Raw genomic sequence first — 25608 nt, forward strand, 5'->3', positions numbered from 1 at the left:
GAAGAGCCTAAACACATCTACAACTCTTGACCTTCCCTGATGAACACCTAGACATAAAATGGACCTAAAGGGATTATACTGGAGAGTTATGAGAGCACATTGAGAAAAACTTCAAATACTGCAGAATATGAATATAACCAAAGTTTCAACAAATATGGAGTCATAGAATAGAAAGTGCTGATTAGAAAAATGTAAGAATTTGAAACTAAGCCCATATTAATTTTGTTAACATCTATAGATACCAATCACTCGGTTGACATTGCACACAGTCTGGCAGGTTTAAAATGTACAAAGATAAAATTGTTAAATCTCTTTAAAAAATTTCAGGCTCAAAAATAAGCCTCTGCCAACAGAGAAGCAGAGATACAATTGCCCTCTGCTTGAATGCCAAGGCCCCATGTGATCTGGCCCCACTCAACTACATGCCAACATTCCAGGAACCATGGACGTCTTCATGCCTGTGCCTCTGCTGTCATCCCTTCTGGGGTTCTCTCACCCCTTCCTCACATCCATCCAAATCTTATTCTATTCTACCTCTTATACAATCTCCACCCCACTTAACTTACCACTGCACACCTTGGCTCTTAACCGCAATCACGGAGTTATCTCGTGTGTATTTGTGTCTGTCCCTTATCCTAGTGTAGTCAGCCTAAGACTCTCAGGGACAGATCCATAGTACAGCAAGGACAGGCTGATTAACTCACTGCAAAGAGAGATGGTTTACACACCAGAACTGTAGGGCATCTCAGTACTGTCCCAAAGGTGGACAGCAGAATCCTTAAAAGACAAAACCAGGTCTGTATTTGTTTGTGAATAAACAAAGTAAAAGAGTCATTATTAGATTGAGGGAAGGATGGAATTTAAGTAAAATTTAAGTAGAGAGGTTCAAACCAAAGCAGAACTGTATATAAAGTGATCAACATCAAATCTGGACTCTGAAGCTGACTCAGGGTCCCATTTACTTTGAAAACAATAAAGTTAGCATAGCTAGAAACCCATTATCTGAAGCCCTCCATGTGAGTCGTAAGTCTAGATTGCTTCTCTGTGTGAAAGTTATTTTAGTCATCCAGGTAAGAGGGGGATATTTTCTCTCACTGATATAATTTTAAACAGCAAAGTTTCTAATAGTCTATAATTCTGGAGAATGAAGTTTTTCAGTGGGTAAGAAAGCAGTAGCCAAAGAAGAGGATTATGATACTTTATGCTGTTAGCATTTCCTTGGAAGAAATCCCTGTTCACTGTTAAATCAGTTATACCAGTATCTGTTTTCCAGTTGATGAATGGCGGGCAGATGTTTATAGTCCAAGCTAATTTTTTACTTTTTATTCTTCAACAAGCTATACAACAGACTTCTTAGAGGCCAAAAACTACTTTTATATTTATTCATAGCCTCTATGAAACTGAGCGGCACATACCAGATGCTATATAAAGACGACCTGATATCTGACTGATGGATAATGAAATTTTAAACAATCAAAACCACAGATAATGGGTTATAATTATAAAACCACATAAAACAATTTTTTAGTAGTCTATATAGGAAAAAAAAAGAGATAGTAAGAAGGAGGTACATTTCTTACCTACAACACCAAAAGCTGAAACAGCTCGAAATAACCCAGCAGATCCTTTCTGTCCCATCTTTGTTCTATTTCCTAGATCCAAGCGGCCAAGAAGTTCTCTCACTTCTTGTTGAGTATATACATGCTAAAAATAAGCAAATTTAATCTGTGAGGTTGTGCCTATTCTTAGGTTATTTATTGCCTGTAAGAATCACTAGTTATTTCGTAGAAAAGTACATAATAGTGCATAACTAAGCTATAATTTTAAAAAGCCAAAAAATTCTTTAACATTAGCAATTATGGGTGGTTATTTGATCACATATTGCTATAACAAAAAATTGTACCAAAACCTTATCTTCTGGGGCACCTGGGTGGCACAGTCAGTTAAGCATCCAATTCTTGGTTTTGGCTCAGGTCATGATCTCACAGGGGTTGTGGGGTAGAGCCCTGTGTCGGGCTCTGCACTCACTGTAGAGTCTGCTTCTGATTCTTTTTCCTTCCCCACTCACTCGCGCTCTAACAAATAAATAAACTCTTAAAAAAAAAAAAAAGAACTTATCTTCAAACCATACATTTAAAGGGTCATAGGAAAATTTCAAGAAATCTATGAACTCCTTAAAACCAGGTGCAAAGTTTTGATTGTACATACCAATGTGTATTTTTATGAGGCCCACAGCTTTTCTTAGCTTCTCAAAGAAATCCCTAATCAACTGCTCCCATCCCCAAAGAGAACCAAGAATCAATACATTATATTAATAAAAACTCCCAGAAAGGGGGGAGAATGAAGACCAACATTACTCATGAGTGCTGGAAATCACAATATATAATTTATCCAAAATTATTATAACATAGAAAATAGTTTGGTGAAGAACCTAGTGAAAATGGGTTGCAAGCTGTAGCCACCAACATATTTGAGAAACCAGCTATTGAGATGGATTCAAAATATTCACAGACGGAACTTCAATACAAAGGATAAGTTAAGTTCTCTCATTTGAAAAATTAAAATTAACTATTCAATACCACCATGCCATATTTCACTTCTAACTAACAGTCTCATGTTTTTGTGCTACCTGAATGAAGTGTATATTCCTGCTCTGGATAATATAACATATAGATAAGAATAGCTTAACATTTTTCTCATGCATATAGCAAGTCACCAGAAAATCACCTAGAGGTGATTTTTAGCAGCCTAATAAAAAGTCTGCAGCACAGATCCTCCCTGACTTCGTGTAGCTTCATATTAAAGCACAGTAATAAATAACCTCTTCAGTGTATGCAATATTAAAAATTAGATTAAATCCTTAAAATACCACTTCTTTAAGAAAATACACTCATTATCTTATCCAAAGAGTGTGCTTTGTAAAACAAATCAAAATGAAGGACAACATGTAGTTGCAGCATTCTTTGTAACATCTGTAATTCCTAGAAACCAGATTAGAGATTTAAATTCCAGCCAACCATGAAAAATAATTGTGATTGTTGGATGCCTAATTAAAAGAGAAAAAAAATATACCAATAAAAGCTGTGAGGATATTTCATATCCTTTAAACAACAGGTACAAAAGTCACAGTTTGTATTCAGGTTTCCAGGATACTTACCCTATCATCAATTATGACCAAATCTTTTGGTTCTGTTCTATCAATCTTTAAAACACGATATTTTGTTTCTGCATGATTGCTCCCAACTAGAAAGTATCTCTATAAATGAAAAGAAAAGTCATTAGTTTTTTTAAGACATTTTTCCTTATACACATTTTATAACCACTTTGGTTTCTGAAATTAAATACTGTAATAAGGTCAGGTTACATTCGAAAAGAAATATTTCTGTCAAATGTAACTGGCAGATTAAAGAAAGGCTGATTCTAAAAGGTCAATTTTAAAATTGAAATATTCTTAGTGATGTCATGATAAACATCGGTCTGGAATCTGAAATGTACCCAGTAACCCAGGTAAGATTAATTTAATTATACTATATAGAGATTAACCTAATTCCAAACTAGAGACTAAGGTTTAAATTTTGCCAGGAAGAAGCAACTCTAGTAAGAATCAGAAAGCTCAACATATAATCAGGAATGCTTGGACAATTATAGCAATGAAAATACTGAAATTTTATCAAATAAATCTTTATAAATTTTCTGTAAAACATTGAAAATGACTTTTATATAGCAATAAAAACCCCAAAGTCCTATAAAAAGATTCAAATGAGTGTTAGTTTCCCAAATGGCTTTTTATAGATAAGCTACAGGAAATAATTAATATTCTTTCTTTCCTGAATACTCCCGTGGTGCATTATACCTGACCGCATTAGTCTTCTTAAACACTAAGAATAAAATTAATAATTAAAATATTTTTTAAAATCATAAATTTAAAGAAAGTGTTTTTAAGAAAACTCAAACAAGGTGGGTAATTTTTAAGAAAATAAGTAAAACCCAATAGGAAAAATACAAAAAGATATTTTGCTCTAAAATGTCCTTGAAAGTGGCACACTTTTTTTGACATAGTAAAAATTGAGAAAACATTGCTATACTCAACTGGCATCTTACCATCTTATGGGTCAGATAACATTCTGATACACAAAACAATTTAATAACAAGTAAGATCCTCTAGATTAATGGCCAAACAGAAATATACAGACCATGGGAATTCAGAGCAGGAAAGGTTAATGTGTGGTACTACAGGTACATAAAATGTCAGAGGAATCAGGACTTGAATTGAGCTTTAAAGGATGGGTAAGGGCAGCCCAGGTGGCTCAGCGGTTTATTGCTGCCTTCAGCCCAGGGTGTGATCCTGGGGACCGGGGATCGAGTCCCATGTCGGGCTCCCTGCATAGAGCCTGCTTCTCCCTCTGCCTGTGTCTCTGCCTCTCTCTCTGTGTGTCTCTCATGAATAAATAAATAAAATCTTTAAAAAAAAATAAAGGATGGGTTAGATTTTTAAAAGTAGGATTTTAGTGTCTATCAGAATATGAGCTTGGTTACATTGTTGTAACTTGGTTTTATTGATGTAACACTAGATCTGCAGAAATAGGTGGAGTTTTTGTTATTAAGTATACATCCATTTACAAAAGTCTGATCTAGACTTCCAGGCTATACAGAACAAAACTCTACTTTAAAAGATGATTGGTTCTGGGGGCATATGCCCCAGTCCCTGCACCACCCTGCTAATGCCTGGACAGGGAGAAGGGGAGAGGGGTGGTGTCTGTAATTACTAAACATGAATTCAATTAAAAGATGACTGATTACCCCAATCTTAAGAGGAAAGCTAGCCAAACAAATGGAACCCCTTATCTCCTAGGAGGGTTAAGGTCTAAATGACACTGCCAGTTATAATGAGGTAGAACTAGAGCAATGTTAATAAAAATTAGTAAACTAACTGGAAACACCCAGTGATGAGGACTTGATGCACTGGTGGAGCAGTCAGAAGGGTAAGGACAATGAGAAGGAGATCAAAGATTCTCAGCCTGGCCTCAGCTAATCCCTGTCCCTGAGACCCTGCCCCTCACTGAATGAAAGGGGGTGGTAATCAATTTAATAAAATTAACTTTTTTAGGGTGGTGTGTAAACTATACATGTTTGTTAGCAGAGAAGGGAGTCACCTTTTTGAGGACTTGAGGAAAACAGTCCCCACCAGAGGAAAGAGCAAGTGCAAAGACCTGAAAGGGAAGCAGTTTGGTGAGTTTTTTAGAGAAATGAGGTTGAGCGAGAAAATGCTCACAGAAAACCTAACACAATGAATGGTGTTCAACACAAAGAAGGCACTCAATGACTGTTAGTTCCTTTTCTCCCCTTTACTTTTTGAGATATTAGTGAATCTATGCCATTGCATTTAGAGATAGAAAAACAGAGGGGGGGAAAAGAGTCCTCTGGAGAAAGAAAAACAGATATTGGACCAGAATGGAGCCAGAATGGGAGAATGCACAAATCTATTAGTCATCAGTCTTTGTCCTCAGGAGAGAAGAGCATGCAAATTAACAACCATGAATAGTGTGCTGTAACAGACAGATGAACCGGATGATGACAACACAGGAAGGGCAGGTCATTGTGGGGAGGGTGAGAGCAAGTGATCCAGAGGATGGTGTCCTGACGCTGAGTTTGGCCTTGAAGGACCTCTCAAAAGAACTCCATGTACAGAGCCAAGATAAGATGATTGATACCCACCATGTCCACCTGCAACAATCCTCTCTCATCACCTGCTCCTTCCCAAAGCACGTATATCTATAGCACTTACTTCTGAAGGCCTTATCTAAATTTATTTAGGACATGTTTGCCCCCTTCACTTAATTATAAGCCCTGGGGAGACTAGGGCTGACTCCCTATCCTCTGTGGTTGCTACCTCTGTTCTGGTAGCACAGTCGGGTTCCACAGGCATTGGGTAAAGTATTAGGTAAAAGAACACTACCTACTGGGGATCCCTGGGTGGCTCAGCGGTTTAGCACCTGCCTTCAGCCCAGGGCGCGATCCTATGGTCCTGGCATTGAGTCCCACATCGGGCTCCCAGCATGGAGCCTGCTTCTCCCTCTGCCTATGTCTCTGTGTCTCTCATGAATAAATAAATAAAATCTTTTTTTAAAAAAGAACACTACCTACCACAAACGAATCATTTAATTTTCCAGGTAACTTTCTACAAGGTTTACACAAACCCATCCTCTTTGGGTAAGTCAATCTCTCAGTAAGGAAGCACATCATAGTTTTAAGGGAGGTAAAATTCCAGAATGAAATTCCTAAAATTTTAATAGATCCTAGAAAATGTAAAGAGTAATTGCAATAGGACTGTGAATTGGCAGTTTGTCATTAAGACGGATGTAACTCCTAAGTGCTAGTGGGCAAATGCCTTAATGGCCCTTAGAACACCCACATGGGAGGGCAGATCTACATCTCCCATATCCAGACTCTTCCGAAGACTCTTGAAGCAGAGGAACCAACAGCCAAAATTCGCAGAATTTACAAACAGATCTGAGTGGGGAAAAAGAAACAGGGAGCAGTATATCTTTCCACATTCTCTCTTCTAAAGTGGTCCAAGAATCCTAAAAATGTTTTGTGCAGAGAAAAGCGACCTCATGTGGAGCCTGTTAATGTGAGAAAGAAAACCACTGCTCTCTCATTTGCCTTGCTGTGGATAGAATCACTTGCCTGCACTGCCCTCTTGTGGGCAGTTAAGCCATCAACTTTTACACCAATTTTTTTTTTTTTTTTTTTAAAGAACATAATCCAATTACTTTTGTTTGAGCCTGGGTGGTATGGACTGCAGGGAATCAGGTTTGAGGGGAAAGACTTCTGGTTACACCATTCCCAAAGAGATCAAGTGAGAACTTCTGAGACCAGAGCTCAGAGGAGAGATCTTAAGAGTGTGTCAGCAGCACATACATGGCCTTTAAAGTCATAGGACTGGATTAAACCTAGTATGGTTTAATCTCCTAGTATGGAGAGTGAAAATAGAGATGGAGCCCCAAAGAAAACTAGCCTGAAGCACTCTATATAAAATTATTCAGAGGCTGGATACAGAGAAATAACTAGCTTAGAAGACTGAGAAAAAAGGCCAGTGTTTTCGGGGGAAAAACAAACAAACCAGGACAGCATGATTCATCAAAGCAAAGGGAGGGGATCATTTGGAAAAGGAGGGAGCAGTCACACCATTATCAAATGCTGCTGAGATTGGCACAGCCGCTCTGGAAAACAGTATAGAGGTTCCTCAAAAAGTTAAAAATAGAGCTACCCCATGACCCAGCAATTGCACTACTAGGCATTTATCCAAAGGATACAAACATAGTGATTTGAAGGGATATGTGCACCCCAATGTTTATAGCAGCGATGTCCACAATAGCCAAGATATGGAAAGGGCCTCGATGTCCATTGACAGATGAATGGATAAAGATATGGTATGTATTATATATATATGTATATATAATACATATATATATACAATGGAATATGACTCAGGCATCAAAAATGAAATCTTGTCAGTTGCAATGACCTGGGTGGAACTAGAGGGTATGATGCTAAGCAAATAAGCCAGTTAGAGAAAGACAAATATGGTTTCATTCACATGTGGAATTTAAAAAACAAAAGAGATGAACATAGGGGAAGGGAAGGAAAAATAAAATAAGATAAAAACGGAGGCAAACCAGAAGAGACTCTTCACTCCAGGAAACAAACTGAGGGTTGCTGGAGGGGAGGTGGAGGGGGGAAAGGGTAACTGGGTGATGGGCATTAAGGAGGGCATGTGATGTAATGAGCACTGGCTATTATATGCAACCGACAAGTCACTAAATTCTACCCCTGAAACAAATAATACACTATATGTTAACTAAATTGAATTTAAATTAAAATTTTTAAAATATTTTACTTATTTGACACAGAGAGAAAGAGAGATAACAAGCAGGGGGCGGGCAGGCAGAGGGAGAGGGAGAAGCTGGCTCTCCACCACAGTGTGGGGCTGGAGCCCAACACGGGGCTCAATCCCAGGGTCCTGGGATCATGACCTGAGCTGAAGGCAGACGCTTAATTGACTGAGCCACCCAGGCGCCCCTAAATACATGTTTTAAAAAAAGGAAATGAAAGAGAGAAAAACAAAAACAAAAAACTGCTGCTGAGAGGTCAAGGAAGACAAGGACACAGAAGTGCCCAGGGAGTCCGATAATAGGATCTTGTGAGTGGCCATTCTGTGCACAATCTCGGTGATGTGGTGGGGGCAAAATCCACAACACAGCTGTTTGAAGAGCAAATGAATAGTCTTCTGTTAAAGATGAAAAAGTCAATACCTCTGTTTCTCCCAAACACCTTACTAAAATTACAGTAAAGGTTTTTATGTTCTTTTTTTTTTTTTTTTTGTAGACATAAGCCCTAAGGGCAAAGAGAAGAGTGGAGATAGCAACAAAAATCATTTGAAACTGAAAAGCGTCCCCAAGAAAGCTGAATTCTAAGCTGGCAGTGGGGAAGTCAAGAAACAATCCAATTTATACCAGAGAACCTCCAAAAGCTGTGGAAATTTGTGGCGTCTATTATCTCTGGAGAGAGGAGTGTAACATTTCAGGAAATTGAAGATAAAAAGAAGATAGCTCAAGCTTCTAAATAGGAAAAAAAAAAGAACAGGCTTCAAACCAAAGATCAAGAAGGGAGTAATATTAGAAATCCTCAACAGCAACACCAGAAGACGGGTTGCTTTCCCATCAAAATCCTAAGGGAAAATGCATTTCAATCTCTAATTCAACATTAAATCTGTCAATCAGGGCAGCCCGGGTGGCTCAGTGGCTTAGCACCGCCTTTGCGGGGCTCAGTGGTTTAGTGCCGCCTTTGGCCCAGGGCCTGATCCTGGAGACCTGGGATCAAGTCCCACGGGCTCCCTGCGTGAAGCCTGCTTCTCCCTCTGCCTGTGTCTCTGCCTTTCTTTCTCTTTCTCTCTCTCTTTCTCTCATGAATAAATAAATAAAATCTTAAAATAAATAAAAATAAATAAATCTGTCAATCAAATGTGAGGATGGGATAAGGCCATTTTCAGAACGCACAGGCTCAAAAAAAGTACTGCCCATGAACCCTTTCTCATGAAGCAACTGGAGGAGGTACACCACCAAAATGAGGACATAAATCAAGAAAGAGGAAGATGCAGGACCTGGGAAAATAAGGAAATCATCACGAGAGAGGCTCTCAGATGATGTGAAGGGAGATCCCAGGTAGCAACTGTACTGCCTTGGGAGCAATCAGCCCAGATTTGAGCCACTGCTTGGAGAAGATAAAACCGATAAGAATACCCACGCCCCTCCCTCCCTACTGTGTGTGAGTGTGCTGAGTGTAGATTTACATGTCAGAGAAACTTGGGGTTAAATTCCCTGCAGGTCCTTAGTAAGAACTAGGAATTGTGGGAAGAAGGAAAGACCATCTCCAGGACTGACAGTCTGAAGTTCAAACAATGAAAAAGGAGATAAATGCCCAAAAGCAAGTGGGAAGGAACAGATGAGGGCAATAACTGAAGTGTACAGGATTTCCATAAATCAGGCACGTGCCAGATGGACTGCCCGAGTGCACATGCGCACACAGGTCCGTATGACTCAACACTGCTGGGGAAAACATTTGTGTGTGTGTTTGTATGTATGCTGGAGGGGAGCTGGGGTTGGCAGGAATTGGGGTAGAGAAATAAAATACCCTGAGAAAGCTTCATTTAAATGCCCGGTAAAGTTAGAAGACGAACTGAGCTGGCCCTCTTTGGAAAGAGAAGTATCACTTTTGAAGAAAAAGTTTAAAATTTCAATATGTAGTTTTAACAGCAGTGACTTAGTATGAAGATGAATGTGTTTCTAAAATATATACATGAACTGCAAATGGAATATAACAGGTAATCCATTTAACAGGAAATTCAGTATCTACTAACATTATTATCTCCTTTTATAATGACAGGCTAATCAATCACTCACTTTTCATCTGAGGGAAGAAAATCAGCTTTCTTCAAAGAGAGGTTTAGGTTGCCTGACAGCTTCAATTAAAGTTAAACTTCACTTGAACTTTTGGAATAAAGGTATTATTTTTAAAGATCATCATGAAGTTACTTCTCACAATCTAACGGTATTGTGGGCCTGCCTCTTCACCTACTCCAGCAACCCCACAATCAGTACCGCAGCACGAAAGAAATGAGCCACTGACAGTCAAAAAGGAGGTCTCTAAGTTCACTCTTCACAGCTTCAGGGCTTTACTGATGGTGAAGCTTTAAATCCCATGTGGAAGTAAGTGGAAACCCCATCTTCGAAATCAGCTATAATCACTATGCTTCTCTCTCCCATTTAATATCCTGTGGTTTCCTGCCCTAATCCCTTATACTGCTCTGTCCTGTTCCCTCATTATACAAACTTAGGCTAACATCCAGGCTAATGAAGCTGCATTCTTCATGATGTGGTTCTTACTTATTTTATTCTATTTTGTATGATGGGGTGGGGGGGACTTCCTTAAAGCCTTTGGAGCAAAGTAGAAATTAAATAAACCCACACCTACATACATAGGTACTAACAATTTTGAGCTAGAGAGTAAAGAACACAGCCTCAGCCTGTGTAGGGGTGAAGACACAAAAATCCACCACACTTCTGCTCAGCTACCAACTTTAAACTCAACTAGTATATGTTAATTTGCCATAAAATGATCACTTATGGAAATGGTAAGACCTCTAGGGCATTATATATTAAGCAAGGGCTATAGATTGGAAATCACCTAAAGTAAACTGCAGTTTCCTCCAGCATAACTTTAGCCTGTTAAATCTGTGGACAACTCCTAGTTGTACTGCGCTATGCGAGCAGTCGGGCTGGATGTGACCTTAGTTTACCTGTAGGTCTGGGTCGTAGCACAGACAAGGGCCAGGGCATCACCACAGGAGCCAAAGGGCAGCATGAGGGTGCTGGGCACCAGAGAGAACAGGTAAGTTTTGGGAGGAAGCAGACCTTTCACAAGGCAGAACTACACCTTCTGCATGCTATCTACCAACTTACTCCCCCTTTCCTCTCCAGTTACCCTTCTAAATGAAGGCTCAGGGCAAGAGGCAGCCCATCTTGTCCACTCTCTTTTGTTCCCCTAATTCTTTCGTAATCAGTTAATACACTCCCATCAACCAAAATAACAATGCGCTTATTCTGAGTTATATACTTGCCAACGATGACTTTTGTCAATCTTTCACATCTTTGCCATTTCGACAGGTGAAAATAGGAATCTATTTTCATTTTATTGCTTTAATTATTAGCAAGGTGTATTACCTTTTTATATTCATACTTCTTTTGTCAGATTATCTATTCATATCCTTGTCCTTTTTGGGGAGTGTTTTATTTTTCAGAATGATTTCCAAACCCTTTGTATATAGGAACATACTGCTTTATTTGGTGCTCAGGCTACTAATATTTTCCTCATAGTCTTTTGACTCTTCTATTTACACTTTCAGTTTTAAATGCTCTCTATTAGAAAAGAAAAAAAATCTCAGTGATCTAAATTTCTACCTTATAAAGTTAGAAACAGGTCAACTGATTAATCCCCAATCCACAAGAGGAAGAAAATAATAAGCCTAAGAACAGAAACTGATTAAATAAAAAGCAACAACAAAGAAAATTAACTAAATCAAAAGCTGATTCTTTCAAAAGAGTACTAAAATTGATAAATGCCTAGCAAAATGGATCAATAAAAAATGAGAGAGAACACCAAATACCAGTATCAGGAACAAAAGTGAGAGTTTTACTACAAATCCTACAGACATAAAAAGTTTAATAAGAGGGGCACCTGGGTGGCCCAGTCGGTAAGTGTCTGCCATTGGCTTAAGTCCTAATCCCCTGGGATAGAGCCCCACATCAGGTTTCCTGCTCTGCGGGGTGTCTGCTTCTCCCTCTCCCTCTGCCCCCCACCCCCCACTTGCACACACTCCCTCTCTCTCTCAAATAAATAAAATCTTTAAAAAATAATAAAACAAAAAATTTTAACAAGAGAATATTATGAACAACTTGACGCTAATAAATTCAACAACTAAAATGATAATGGACAAACTTCTTGAATAATACAATTTATCGGGATGCCTGGGTGGCTCAGTGGTTGAGCGTCTGCCTTCAGCTCAGGGCATGATCCCAGGGTCCCGGGATCAAGTCTCACATCTGGCTCCTAGTATGGAGCCTGCTTCTCCTGCTCTGCCTCTCTCTCTGTGTCTCTCATGAATAAATAAATAAAAATCTTTTAAAAAGAAAAAAGAAAAATACAATTTATCAAATGTGATTCAAGGAGCACCTGGAAATATGCATGACCCTACAGCTGCTATAGAAATTGATGATCAAAATCTGTCCCACAAAGCAGCCCCAAGTGCCTTCAGTGGTAAATTCAAGCAAATATTTAAATAAAGAAATAAATGAAACAAAAGTGCAAAGAAGAAAATCTTCTTGTAGTAGGTCATGGGCATGGAATTTCATTTTATATAAAATTAATTATACACATTAGAAACATCTTAAAAATTCAAATATTAATAAATCTTCATTTTAAATAATTTTAATTTATAGAAATATTTCAATTAAAATAATAACCTCACAATTTCAAAAAAAGATTCAATATTACTAAGATTCAGTTCTCCCCAAATGGATCTATAAATTCAATGAAATCCAAATCACAATCCCAATAGGCTTATTAGAAATTGACAAGCTGATTATAAAATTCATATGTAAACATATAAGATCTAGAGTAGTCAAAACAACTTCAGGAAAGAATGAAGTTGGAAAGCTTACACTTCCTGATTTCAAGACTTCTTATCAAACTGTAATAATGAAGATAAGGTGGTAATGCCATAAAGAAAAATAAATTGATCAACAGAACAAAATAGAGTTTAAGAATCAACTCACATAGGGCAGCCCGGGTGGCCCAGCGGTTTAGCGCCACCATCAGTCCAGAGCCTGATCCTGGAGAGCTGGGATCAAATCCCACATGAGGCTCCCTGCATGGAGCCTGCTTCTCCCTCTGCCTATGTCTCTGACTCTCCCTCTCTCTCTCTCTCTCATGAATAAATAAATAAAATCTTAAAAAAAAAAAAAAAGAATCAACTCACATTTATCCAACTAATTTTTCACAAGAGTACCAAAGAAATTCAATAAAGAAAGAGTGAGATTTTCAACAAACGAGGCTGGACAACTGATGCATGGAAACTCAAGCCCTGTTGCCAGCCTCCAAGAACCTTTAATGATCCTCATCTCCTGGTATTCATGCCTTTTTATACTCCTTGCCCACAAACAGGGCTGACCTGCATAACCAACAGAATATTAAGGAAACAGTGGAATGTGAATCCTGAGGATAGATCACAAAAGACATCCTTCTTTCTCTTGGATGTCTGGGTAAATCCAGCTGCCACATCATAGACACTAAAGGAGTCCTATGGAAATGCCCATGAGGTGAGAAACTGAAGCCTCTAGTCAACACCCAGCTGAACTTGCCAAGCATGTGAGTGAGCTACCTTGGAAGTAAATCCTCTAGCCTAGTCAACCCTTCAGATGACTGTAGCCCAGATGACACCTTAACTGCAATTTCATGAGACCCTGAGCCAGAACCACTCAGCTAAGTCCTTCCCAGACTCCTGATCTACTGAAAATATGTGAAATATGAAATATTTATTGTCGTCTGAAGCCACTAAGTTTTGGAGCAATTTGATACACCACAAGAAGTAATACAACCACATACAAAATTATTTTAATATAAAACTCACCCCTAAATGTAAAAGTTAAAAGTATAAATATTTTAGAGAAGCCATGGAAAAATATCTTTGTGCTCTAGAAATAGGTAAAGATTTCTTAGAACACAGAAAGCAGTAACCACAAATGAAAAACTTGATAAATTAGACTTCATTGAAATGAAAAACTTTTGCTCATCAAAAGATCATTAATACAATACGTACATTTATCAGATCATCACATTGTATACCTTAAATATCTTACAATTTTATCAGTTATGCCTCAGTAATACTGAAAAAAATGAAGAAAATGGAGTAGGCAAGCCACTAACTGAAAGAAAATATTCACAAAACATGTATCCCAAAGACTTCATTCCAGAATATATAAAAAACCACAAATCAAAAATAAAGAGGGATGCCTGGGTGGCTCAGTGGTTGAGTCACCCAGGCGTCTGCCTTCAGCTCAGAGCATGATCCCAGGTCGGGGAATCGAGTCCCACATTGGGCTCCCTGTGCGGAGCCTGCTTCTCTCTCTGCCTTTATCTCTGCCTCTCTCTCTGTCTCTCATGAGACAGACTTTTTTTAAAAGTCTTTTAAAAAAATAAACAAATAAAGAGACAAACAATCCAATTATTTTTAAGTGGGCAAAAAGACTTTGACACTTCATAAAGGAAGATGTAAAAACCGCCAAAAAGCACGTGAAAAGATGCTCAGTATCACTAGTCATTAAGGGAATGCAAATCAAAACCATAATGAGATACAGGCACAAGACTAACTAAAACTAAAAAGACTGACAACACCAAGTGCTGACAAGGATTTGGAGCAATAGGGATTTTCATACCTTGCTGATGGGAGTGTAAAATGATACGACCTTACATCACCTCTGTGACTAGCAATTTCATTCTTAGGTATTTACCAAAAGAAATGAAAACTTACATCCACAAACATGCTTATTCAAGAATGTCCACAGCTGGCTTATTGACAACAGCCTAAATATGGAAAATGGTCTAAATCAATAGGGAAAATGGATAAACGAACTGTGGAATATGTACACAATGGGCTACTACTCAATAATAAAAAGGAGCAAACTACTGATACAACATGGATGAACTTGAAAGACATGCTGAGCAAAAAGAGCGAGGCTCAACAGAATATGTACTATATAAATCCACCCGTATGAAATTTTTCAGTAGGCCTATCTAATCTAAGGTTAAAAAGGAGAGAATATCAGTTGCCTGTAAGGAAAAGGAGACAATTGACTGAATAGGGACACAAGACAATTTTCTGGGGCAAAACAGTGGTATGGTTAACATATGTGTGTAACTTCTTGTCTAAATTCTACAGATAAGATTTGTGCATTTCAATTTATGTAAATTTTAAAGAAAAAGAATACTTTGAAATAAGTGGTGAATGGGGAGCAGAATGAGTTATAGCTAATAAAGATAATTCGGGAGGCGCCTGGAGGCGTAGTCAGTTGAGTCTGACTTTTGGTTTCAGCTCAAGTACTGATCTCGGGGTTGTGAGATCCAGCCCCGCATGGGGCTCTGTACTCAGCATGGACTCTGCTTAGGACTCTCCCTCTCCCCATCCCCACTACATGCTCTCTCTCTCAAAAATAAATAAATAAATCTTCTAAAAAATTAAAGGTAATCTTGGAGCTGGTGATGGATATGTGGGAGTTTATTAAACTATTTTGTTTATTTTATATTTGTTCAAAATTTCCATAATAAAAAAGCTAAAAACAAACCAAAAAACCCCAAAGACACACAAACCACAAACCCAATGTTCTAAACTCTGTTTCATCAGGAATACAATTACTCCGTCAAGTAGCCATAAAAGTTTCTAATCACTGACTCCCAGTTTCTAGAAGTAATCTGTCCCAGTCCAGTTACAAACTCTCTATGCCTGGCATCAGGTATCAGACCACACTCCCAACAGCATTGTCCTCTCCGCCTCATTCTTCTCTTCACTGAATAATAGTGAATAATAGTGAGAGCAGTAGTAATAGGATTTACTTCTTCAAGGTTTTATGAGAATTAAATAATAAAATATATGTAGAGTATTTTGACCAGTGGCTGGCATAGAAGTTCCATAGGCATTAGCTATTATTCTCATTAATACAACCTGCTACAGTTTCTTTTTTTTTTTTTAATTCCTAGGATCTATTTAGTGGCCAGTAATTTTATGCTTTTTTCTGAGCTATTTATGTCCCTTAAACTTTGAGCTTATTACTCAAATAAATCTCTCTACTTAAATGTTTAAGTCAAATATATAAAAAAGAATCACATACTTTACTGATGAGGAAACCAAGGTTCAAAGATTAAATGCAGCAGACATTTCTCAAGGTGATTGCCCCGGGCCAACCATTCCTGGAAACAAAGTTAGTACTGCCAGACGCCATTCTGGCCGTGATATTTGTCCACTTGGGGGCGGATTCGCAACCATAGCTGAGTCAATCAGATTCCTTCTTCTAGTACCTATGGTATGTCCTTGGCAGCACTCTGAATGGGTTCTCTAACCCTGCTGCCTTGTTCCTGCCTTTCCAGAAGCTGGGCAATTAGCTCTTCCAGCGATTCTATGCAATGGCTCCGCCAGCACCCTTCTGATAAAACTCATCTTTTATCTCTAAACTGGCTGGAGTTAGTTTCCATTGCTTAGAGGACTGAGAGGGGTAACAACCAAGTTCTAGAACACACATTTCTTCATGTTAGACACTCACAACCAGTATCCACTGGAAGCCTACTGTTTGCAAGGCACTGTACCAGATCTGTGCTATGAGGACCAGCAGGTTATGACAGGAAAGGGGTGGGCCTTTACAAAGAGAGCAGCAGCAGAAAATACTCTGGGTGGGTGAAGGGAACTGAAAGCAATACAGTTCTACTGCAGAACAAGGCCCATAAAGGCACAGAGGTAATCCTCAGTAAATAGGTGTTGAGTTGATATTAAATTAGATATAAAACCAGACAGGTTTGGAACAAATCACATATGGCTTTGAATGCCAAACTAAGAGATTCAGCATCTACTGTCTTCAAATGGGGGTTGCTGAGCCCCCCTTAAGATTTCTTTTTTTTCCATTTATTTATTTATTTATTTATTTATTTATTTATTTATTTTTATTGGTGTCCCCTTAAGATTTCTAAGCAGAAGAGCTCCATAATACAAGTAGTGCTTTTGTGGTTTTTTTTTATTATTTTACTTATTTACTCATTCATTCATTCATTCATTCGAGACACAGAGAGAGATTGAGAGGCAGAGACACAGGCTGAGGGAGAAGCAGGCTCCATGCAGGGAGCCTGACGCAGGACTTGATCCCAGGTCTCCAGGATCACGCCCTGGGCTGAAGGCGGCGCTAAACTGCTGAGCCGTAGTGCTTTTGAAAGAACACTAACATACATCTCAGCCAGTCCTAATAAATACTCAGCTTACAAATGGGATGAAGTTTCTGTGTTTTAAATATAGTATTTATGTTTCTAACCAGGGACATTTTATCAGCACACTACAGAAAGCAGAAGGTTTTGTTTCAATGTCAAAATACGTCTGTACGACTGTCCTCAGAGAACAACTGAAGATATCTATGAATATTAGATAATTCCATCTTCTGGGCTGGATCTAATCAAATGAAGTCGTCAACAAAAATTAATTTACGGTCAGCAATGTTTCTCCACTAATTGTGACCTGAGGCAGATGTGCTATTGGCACCGTGTTATAACCAAGAAACTGTTAGGTACCTACTTTACGCAATGGAAGAGAGCCCAAGTTCCACTGAATATGCCCCATAAAACACTCTACGGCACAACAGGAAGGCTCCTGGCATATGCATTCTTATTAGCATGCAGTGTAATTTTAAACACAGATCCTAACATCACCATGACCTCAAATCAGAAAGGCTACGCTTTATTTTCCAACCACACAAATGACAAAGTATGTACTTCTACAGGCACACTTCCATAAATCTTAGGGAAGTAGACTCTAAACACAAAAACGTATCTTATTCTACTACTAAGTTGTTGACACGGCAATTCAAAGTAATGAAACAAAAAGTGCTGTAAAACAGTCCAACGAAAAGCAAAATAATGTTATCCACACAGATGTCTTTAAACAAAATAAATTTTCCTTCCCTTTCCAATAAGGAGAACCAAGTATTTTAGCAATAAAAGGGCACATTATTGGGGATCCCTGGGTGGCTCGCCAGCTGAGTGTCTGAGTGTCTGCCTTTGGCCCAGGGCGTGACCCCAGGGTCCCAGGATCCAGTCCTGCATCGGGCTCCCTGCAGGGAGCCTGCTTCTCCCTCTGCCTGTGTCTCTGCCTCTCTCTGTGTGTCTCTCATGAATAAATAAATAAAATCCTTTAAAAAGAAAAAAGGCACATCATTAACAGCAATCCTAGTGATTGGTATGCCGCGGACTATGAACACACACAAGTTACCCATTCAAAAGTCAAAAATATTTTTTTCATACTCTTGCCTGTACTGTAAGCAGAGAACGGCAGACCGCTAATGGACTTTCTGAAAGTTTTGTTTTGTTTTAATCTGAAAGTTTTCTTAAAAGAACCCAGTAACTCGTTCAGAACTTCGTGAACAGTTTCCGAGATGCCACAAGCACCTGTTTCCAGCGTGTTCCAAGCGTGACTCTTCCGTGGAAGCACGGACAAGCCAAAGCAGCAGTGCCCTGGGTGCGGGGACAAGGCGAAGCTCCCTCAGACTCCCGCCCAAGGCTGGGATTAGGGGCCCGGGGAGGGGGGATGCTGGGATTAGGGACCCGGGGATGGGGGGATGCTGGGATTAGGGACCCGGGGAGGGGGGATGCTGGGATTAGGGACCCGGGAGGGGGGGATGCTGGGATTAGGGACCCGGGAGGGGGGATGCTGGGATTAGGGACCCAGGGAGGGGGATGCTGGGATTAGGGACCCGGGAGGGGGGATGCTGGGATTAGGGACCCGGGGAGGAGGGATACTGGGATTAGGGACCCGAGGAGGGGGGATGCTGGGATTAGGGACCCGGGGAGGGGGATGCTGGGATTAGGGACCCGGGGAGGGGGATGCTGGGATTAGGGACCCGGGGAGGGGGGATGAGGGATTAGGGACTGGGGGGGGGTTGCTGGGATTAGGGACTCGGGGAGGGGGGATGCTGGGATTAGGGACCCAGGGAGGGGGATGCTGGGATTAGGGACCCGGGGAGGGGGGATGAGGGATTAGGGACTGGGGGGGGATGCTGGGATTAGGGACTCGGGGAGGGGGGATGCTGGGATTAGGGACCCGGGAGGGGGATCTGGGATTAGGGACCCGAGGAGGGGGATCTGGGATTGGGGCCCCGGGGAGGCTGATGCTGGGATTAGGGATGCTGCACCGCCACACCCCCCCGCCCCGCGTCGCGCCCCACTGCGCCCCGCCGGGAACTTACAGCTCTGGTCTCATACAGAACCAGCTTCTGGACGGAGCTGATGATGGGGGCGGCGGCCGTGGGCATGGTCGGAGGAAGGGGGGGCTCCCCTACAGGGCACCAGGCCGCGGCCCAGCTGCGGCAGCCTCCAGACTGCCCCCCGGAGGCCCGCGGAGAGGACACCTCAGACCCCCGGCCTCCAGCCGGGCAAACACCCCTCGGGCACCACACAAACAGAAGACCGGGGCCCAGCTCAGGTGCTTCCGGATCCCCGCTCCCCACCTCCAGCCAAGCCCCGCCCCGGGCACGTCGGGGGCGGGGCTGGAGGATCTACCATAGAGAGGGCGTGAAGAGGCTCCCGGAGCCTGCGTGCTGCCGAGGCCGGAAGCCAAGGGCGCCATTTTGGATGCGGGCAGGGGGGGAAAGTGGGCGGGGTTAAGGTCCCGCGGTTAGCGTAGGCTCTCCTTTATCTGGTCCTCCTCCTTTGGAAAGGGGGACGGTTTGATGGGTTGGTTCTTTTGAAGCATTTCTCCGAATTGTAGCTAGGTCCATTCGAAACTGTTTTTTGTTTTTTGTTTTTGTTTTTTCCCTGCCTACCTCTGCCTTTTATTGTCCTGGAAGCCTATCTGATAGCCCTTCCCCGAGAGTCGGTGTCTTTCCCCTGGCATCTCTTTGTTACCCTGAAATTTCAACCTGGATGAAAATCAACAAAATCCATCGTGTCCTGAAGTTGTGTGGTTCAAGGAATTTTTTTTTTTTTTAGCTCTTAGATCATTTTTTTTTAGATCATCTTTTAAAAAAATTTTTTTAAAAATCACCTGAAGTTGCACAATTTGGGCGGAACTTGCCACATATTTGTGGCTGAGACGGGCCATTTGTAAATTCTACCGATGGACTGCCGAGTGTAGCGCGCCGTGCGGGTTAAAATTAGGTTTCTCCCATCGGATGTGTGTGAACTTGGTGGGTGGGGTACATACCCTCTCTAATCATCACCTTCTCTGTTTGTGAAAAGGAATGTGTTACAAAGTTAGGAGCGAAAGTGAATAGGTAAGACTCTAAGAAATGAATGAATGCCAGCCCCGCCTCCCGAGGCGGAGTCTCCCAAGAGGCCCTGCGCCGTGCACCTGCGGGGGTTTCCTAGGCAACCGGTGCACCTACCGCGGGGCCGGGGAGTTCTGCGGGGCCGGGTAAGTGGGGGTCCTCGCCCCCGCCCCCAATTCCGTCTGTATCAGTTGAGTGCACTCTCACCTCCTGCAGGGACCGCAGACCAATTCCTTTTCTTACGAAACTAAAACTTTGGGATCTCTGGGTAAATTGCTTTTTAAAAACATTTTTTTTCCAGGGTGTTTAAAAAATGTGTCTATTTAAATTCAATTTGCCAACATACAGTATCACACCCAGTGCTCATCCCAGCAAGTGCCCTCCTCCTGAGTGCCCGTCACCCAGTTACCCAACTCCTCCCCCCACCTCCCCTTCTGCAACCAGAAGTTCATTTGTTCGTTTCCCAGAGTTAGGGGTCTCTTACGGTTTGTCTCCCTCTCTAAATGTTCCCCACTCAGTTCCCCTGCTTTCTCTTCTAATCCCTTTCACTATTTCCTATATTCCCCGTATGAGTGAGACCATATGTGGGTAAATTACTTTATTTATTTATTTATTTATTTATTATTTATTTATTTATTTATTTATTTATTTATTTATTTATTTATTGTAAATTACTTTTAAAACCATCTTCCATCCCAACGACTGTCTTCATTCCCAAGATACTGAGCACCTGCTATGAGAGTATAAGGCGTTGCCCAAGCAGAAGTGCTAGGTCTCCCAGGAGATGGGCCGCCTGTAAACTGCAGAACCCTCTGCTAGAAAAAAAAAAAAAAAACCCTCTGCTAGGGATTTTGTCAACCGCTAAAAATGTGAGGGAACTTTTAAAAATTCTATTGAATTATGGTATAAACACATAACACAGTGTGATAGTACAGATTATGTTACCCAACAGTGAGATGTTAGAGATCATATTTAAAATTTAAAGTTGAGAAACTACCAAATTTTTTAAATAAGTGTTTAATTGTTATTTTAATTTTCTTTCATAGTTTGGTCCTACTTTTGCCAAGAACTAGAAAGATGGTCATGTCAGTTCTGGCATTTTACATTGACTTGGATCTTTGAACTGGGAAGAATATTTCATTGTTTTGTTTCATAAATGGAAACCAATTCTTCTAAGTATGAGTATTAAGTACTTGCACTATGCTTTTCTTTAGGATAACAACTCTTAAAATATCTGTTGAATTCTGGTTTCCGGTATTTAGTTTTCAACTATTATATCATATTGTAATATAGCACTTCCATTAGAACATTGTCTTAGTTATGGTTCACCCAGCAGCAGATCCTGAGACAAAAATTCGAGGGCAAGTGCCTTGTATGGTGGGAAGTAATCCCAGGAAACAACATCAGTAAGCAAAAGGAAGCTGATTAAGGGAATATTATCAAGCAAATTTCTCTGTAGGCTGAATTCACTGGAGAATCCTGAGATGTATATCTCAGAGTATTTCCCCCTTAAGGGCAAAAGAGCTGGAGGATTTATTCACCAACTCCCATCAGTTATTATCTGAGGCCTGCTTTGGCAGAACCTTAATTCCCTGGAACTTCCCATCTGCCCTGTGCTCAGGCCCACTGGATATGGCAGCTGGAAGTTGAACCCTTTGGCAGAGGGTCACACATGCTAGCAGTGGGAAGTCAGGCTGGCCATGCACGGGAAAGGTACCTATCAAGTGGTTATGGGCACTAATAGCACCTGCTACATTCCAACCTTTGTACTACTCGTATCCACCCTTCCCCCACATAAGTTCACACCATCCCCTCACCAGTTCTTCACGGTGGCGGCCGGTCCCGGTTTCTAAAACAAAAGGACTTAGTAAAAGATGATTAGTGGGACAAGCTACAGAATCCACTACTGCAATTAATCCTAGGCCTGTAACAGAGAATTCATCACTTCTGTCCTCTACCACTCATTCTAGATTTCCCTTACCCTTGGCCAGCTGCTGGTCTCAGTTGTTTTCTTAGTATGGTAGCCAGCCTTTATCCCAGAGGGGTATAACCCCCTTGTTACCATGATTTTGTCAGGTTGTGCTCGCTATAATCATCACAAGAGGTGTCTTAGAGAAACCCCTGGGTTCAAGACCTGTATCTCCCTGCACCAAGTATGTAGCAGCAACCCTATCCTCAGCTGCCAGTGCAGTAACTCCTAATGGGCATGGGGAGCCACATATGACCAGGCAGCAGTTTCAGATTCAGTGAAACCTAACAAAGGGGATCCCCCGATAGAAGCCTCTCTCTTGCATCAATCAAAATCAGGACCTGCAGTCCAGCAGAGCCTGAAGTCATAGGGAAAGGTGGTACAAATTCATGTCAATCACTGAGAATGGTGGTAGGACAGACCATTCCTAACCCTTAGTTCAAAACATATTTTGCATCTTGAAGTAGTATCTCAATCCCACACAATCCCAAATGGAGCTTTACTTGTACCCTTAAGAGGCTACTCCAATATTCTGTGAGACCAGCAGATTCTGGATGAAGTGTGATATGGGGTATAATCAGTGGATCCTTCTTATCATAGCTCCTTTACTATAAAGAGGGTCCTTTGATCCAAGGCAATATTGTATGGGATCTCATTGTGATAAATGAGACACACTCCAAACCTTCAGATAGTGGTGCTGGCCAGGCGCTGTGGGCAGGGAAGGCATACCCATACTAAGGTGCCCTCTTCAAGGCAAAGGGGTGCCATGTGATCAGTTTGTCACTGAGTGGGTATATCATCATCTTGTGGGGTTAGCCTCAGTCTGCTGCAGGCAGGTGGGCAATATTCAGTGGCCTTGCTGTTGAGCCTATGCATGGCTTCCAATTCTTCCACCCCTACAATTATGCCTCCTCCATTCATGAGCCCATTTTGGAAGCACTGAAGTGACCAGGGATAAACACTGGCTGGCGTGTACTGGGTAACCATCCTGCTTTGTGAGATACAAAAGTCCACATATTTTGTGTCCACTCATGTTTGTTTTCTATGTGGCATAACGAAATTAGCTGGGCCCTCCACTCAGGGTCTCACAGGGCTGCAGTCATGGTGTTGGTTGAGCTGCATTTTCATCTGGAGGCTCTACTAGGGAAGAGCTTGCTTCCAAGCTCATTTAGATTGTTGGCAAAATTCATCTCTTTGTGGTGGTAAGACTGACGTCCTACTTTTCTTACTGGCTAGTGTACAGGGGCTGTTCTCAGTGACTAGAAGCCACCCACTTGTTCCTTGGATGCAGTCCTTTACAACATGGCAGCTTAATTCAAAGCCAACCAGAAGTCTCTCCAACGTGCTCAATGGGATCTTATATAATATAATGTAATCATGAGAATAATATTTCTAATACTTTCGCTAGATTTAGAAGCAAGTCACAGATTCCATCCACACATAAGGGAAGGAAATAATCACACAAAGATGTGACTTTTTAGGGGTCACCCTAGAGTGTATTTGCTGCACCCCTCTCGTAGTTTCATTCATATGCCTCTTTCCCAGAACTCTTTTCTTTCAATCTTATTCCTCTCAGATCCTTGACCAAACCATTCAGTTGTCCTCCAAACTGAGGACTTAGGAATACTCTTTAAATCTCTGCCCACAAGGAACATTTCCCCTAAACATCATCACTCAGGGCTATGCCTGAGTGGGATTAAAGTCTGGAAGCATCCCACTTACAGTTTGCACCAATATATTATGATTCATTCGTGATTTTTAAAAATTTTCTATCAGCTCTTCCTAGGGAATACCATATGAAGTGTGAACTGGAAGAGACATTGGTGAGCAAGAGATAGATGACATGGGGTCTGGGCTGCTTATTTATGAAACTTGTACCCTCCAGACTTGCTTAGAACTGATCCCAATGTTCCATTTTTATCATTTGGTGGACTGCTGCCTGCCCAACTTCAAGACTTGATCTGACATACTCAGCTCATGATGGGCACTTCCAGTTGCATAGTCACCTGATGTCCCATGGCCAGGCATTCACTCTCTCCAAGAGCCCAGAGCATTGCCAAGAGCTGCTATTTGAACAGGGGATGCTTCTCTGCTGCAGAAAGTGATGATCTACACTGAGAGTTTCTGTTGTGGCTTTGCTAAGACTCCAAAAGTATTCTTACCTACTATAAGTACCTCCCTATAGCATCATGGGATCTGGCCAGGTATATTGCCCAAGAAGCAGGCCTCTGGTACCATACACTAAAACTGCTGCAGAGCTCTCTCTTGCTCTGAGCTTCACTCAAAACTAACAGCTTCCCAAGTCATCCATTAAATGTATCAGAACTAGAGACATAAAATACTGCACCTCTTTCTTTCAGAGGTAGAATATGTAAGGTACAATAACTTGTCTTTTACCTTCAAAAGAATATCTCAGGATGACCCAGACCACTGGCCTTTTAAAACCTCACCAAAGTAACAGGCCTTTAAATCTTTGTAGATTTATCTTCCACTTTCTGCTGTTCATGTGTCTTACAAAGGCATCCAGAACACTTCCCGCTTCCTGCTCACCCAATATTGTAGATCAACAAGACCCCTTTGTACTATATTTGCTACAAAGAAGGAGAGTTCTGGAATAAAATTGAATGTTCCTTGCTGACTGTTCTGAGTGAATACAAACTGCTTCTAATCTTCTTTTCTGATAGGGATTTTAAAAAAATACATTTGCCAGATGAGTAACTACATAGCAAGTACAAGAAGCTATGTCCAGCTCGTAAAGGTCTCATGGGCACAGTAGTTACACATGGCGCTATCACTTGGTTAAGTTTTCAGTAGTCCACCATCATTTGTCATGATCTATCTGGTTTTCTCAAAAAGCCACACTGGAGAATTAAGCAGGGCTATGATCTTTTAAGTAGTTTTGGGTAGCACCCTTCCATATTGTTCATTCAGAATGGATTACTATTATTTATCTGGCCCAGGGGCCATGGTAAGCAGTTTCATGAGCTTCCCCCTGGCTTCGCTACCACATTGGTTCTTACTCCATAGGCAGGGAATCGCTGGAAAGGTTTTACCAGCTGCACTCCCCTTACGTACTCAGGGACCAGGAAAATAACCACAAAGTAGTCCTGCAGATCCTGCAGTGTAAGACAAACTTAAACCAAGACTCCAATTACTTCTGGTTCTCCATTTGCTTTCACTATTACAGAGGGTCATGATGGCATTTTGAAGCCACTGTGTTGGTGTCAGCTCAGACCCTGTGTCCTATTGTTCTTGAAAGAGGAGGATGGTCCCATTTCCTCAGTGTGTATTCCTCAGTTAATGGTTGTAGGTTCTCTTGGAGAAGGATTGAGGAATCCCCATTGTGAATACTCATTACAGTATTGTAGGGTCTGTTCTCAAGAGCTCCTTGCTTCTCCTTCAATAAACGGGCTTTGGAGCCTGGAACTGGGAAAGGAATCATGATTTTCCACTGTGGCTGCTGGCATCAGCCTTTGACTCACTTCCCCTTCATCCTTTTTAGAAATGTAA

At 41.1% G+C, this 25608-nt stretch overlaps 2 protein-coding genes across 13 annotated transcripts in view; one reads left to right on the forward strand and one right to left on the reverse strand.

Annotated features, from left to right (window-relative positions):
- FIG4 (FIG4 phosphoinositide 5-phosphatase) overlaps window positions 1-19978 on the reverse strand; it is a 123608-nt gene extending 103630 nt beyond the window's left edge. Inside the window, exons 1-3 of one of the 4 annotated variants that reach the window (XM_072831789.1) lie at window positions 19907-19978; window positions 3158-3256; window positions 1581-1704 (exon numbers count right to left, since the gene is read on the reverse strand). In XM_072831789.1, the coding sequence (XP_072687890.1) occupies window positions 1581-1704; window positions 3158-3256; window positions 19907-19963 (280 nt within the window). In that variant the 5' untranslated portion in view covers window positions 19964-19978. Of the gene's footprint in view, window positions 1-566; window positions 704-1580; window positions 1705-3157; window positions 3257-19109; window positions 19405-19906 lie in introns of those variants that run through there. The other 3 variants (XM_072831788.1, XM_072831792.1, XM_072831790.1) reach the window with 3 other exon arrangements.
- Window positions 19979-20214: 236 nt separating this feature from the next.
- The window catches only part of AK9 (adenylate kinase 9), a 127224-nt gene continuing 121830 nt past the window's right edge, over window positions 20215-25608 (forward strand). For 8 of the 9 annotated variants that reach the window (XM_072831796.1, XM_072831793.1, XM_072831795.1 and 5 more), the window contains exon 1: window positions 20261-20397. The gene's annotated coding sequence lies outside the window, so the exon portion shown is untranslated. Of the gene's footprint in view, window positions 20398-25608 lie in introns of all 9 variants that reach the window. The other variant, XM_072831794.1, reaches the window with a different exon arrangement.

The sequence above is a fragment of the Canis lupus genome, chromosome 7 (assembly GCF_048164855.1).
Source record: "Canis lupus baileyi chromosome 7, mCanLup2.hap1, whole genome shotgun sequence".
NCBI lineage: Eukaryota > Metazoa > Chordata > Mammalia > Carnivora > Canidae > Canis > Canis lupus.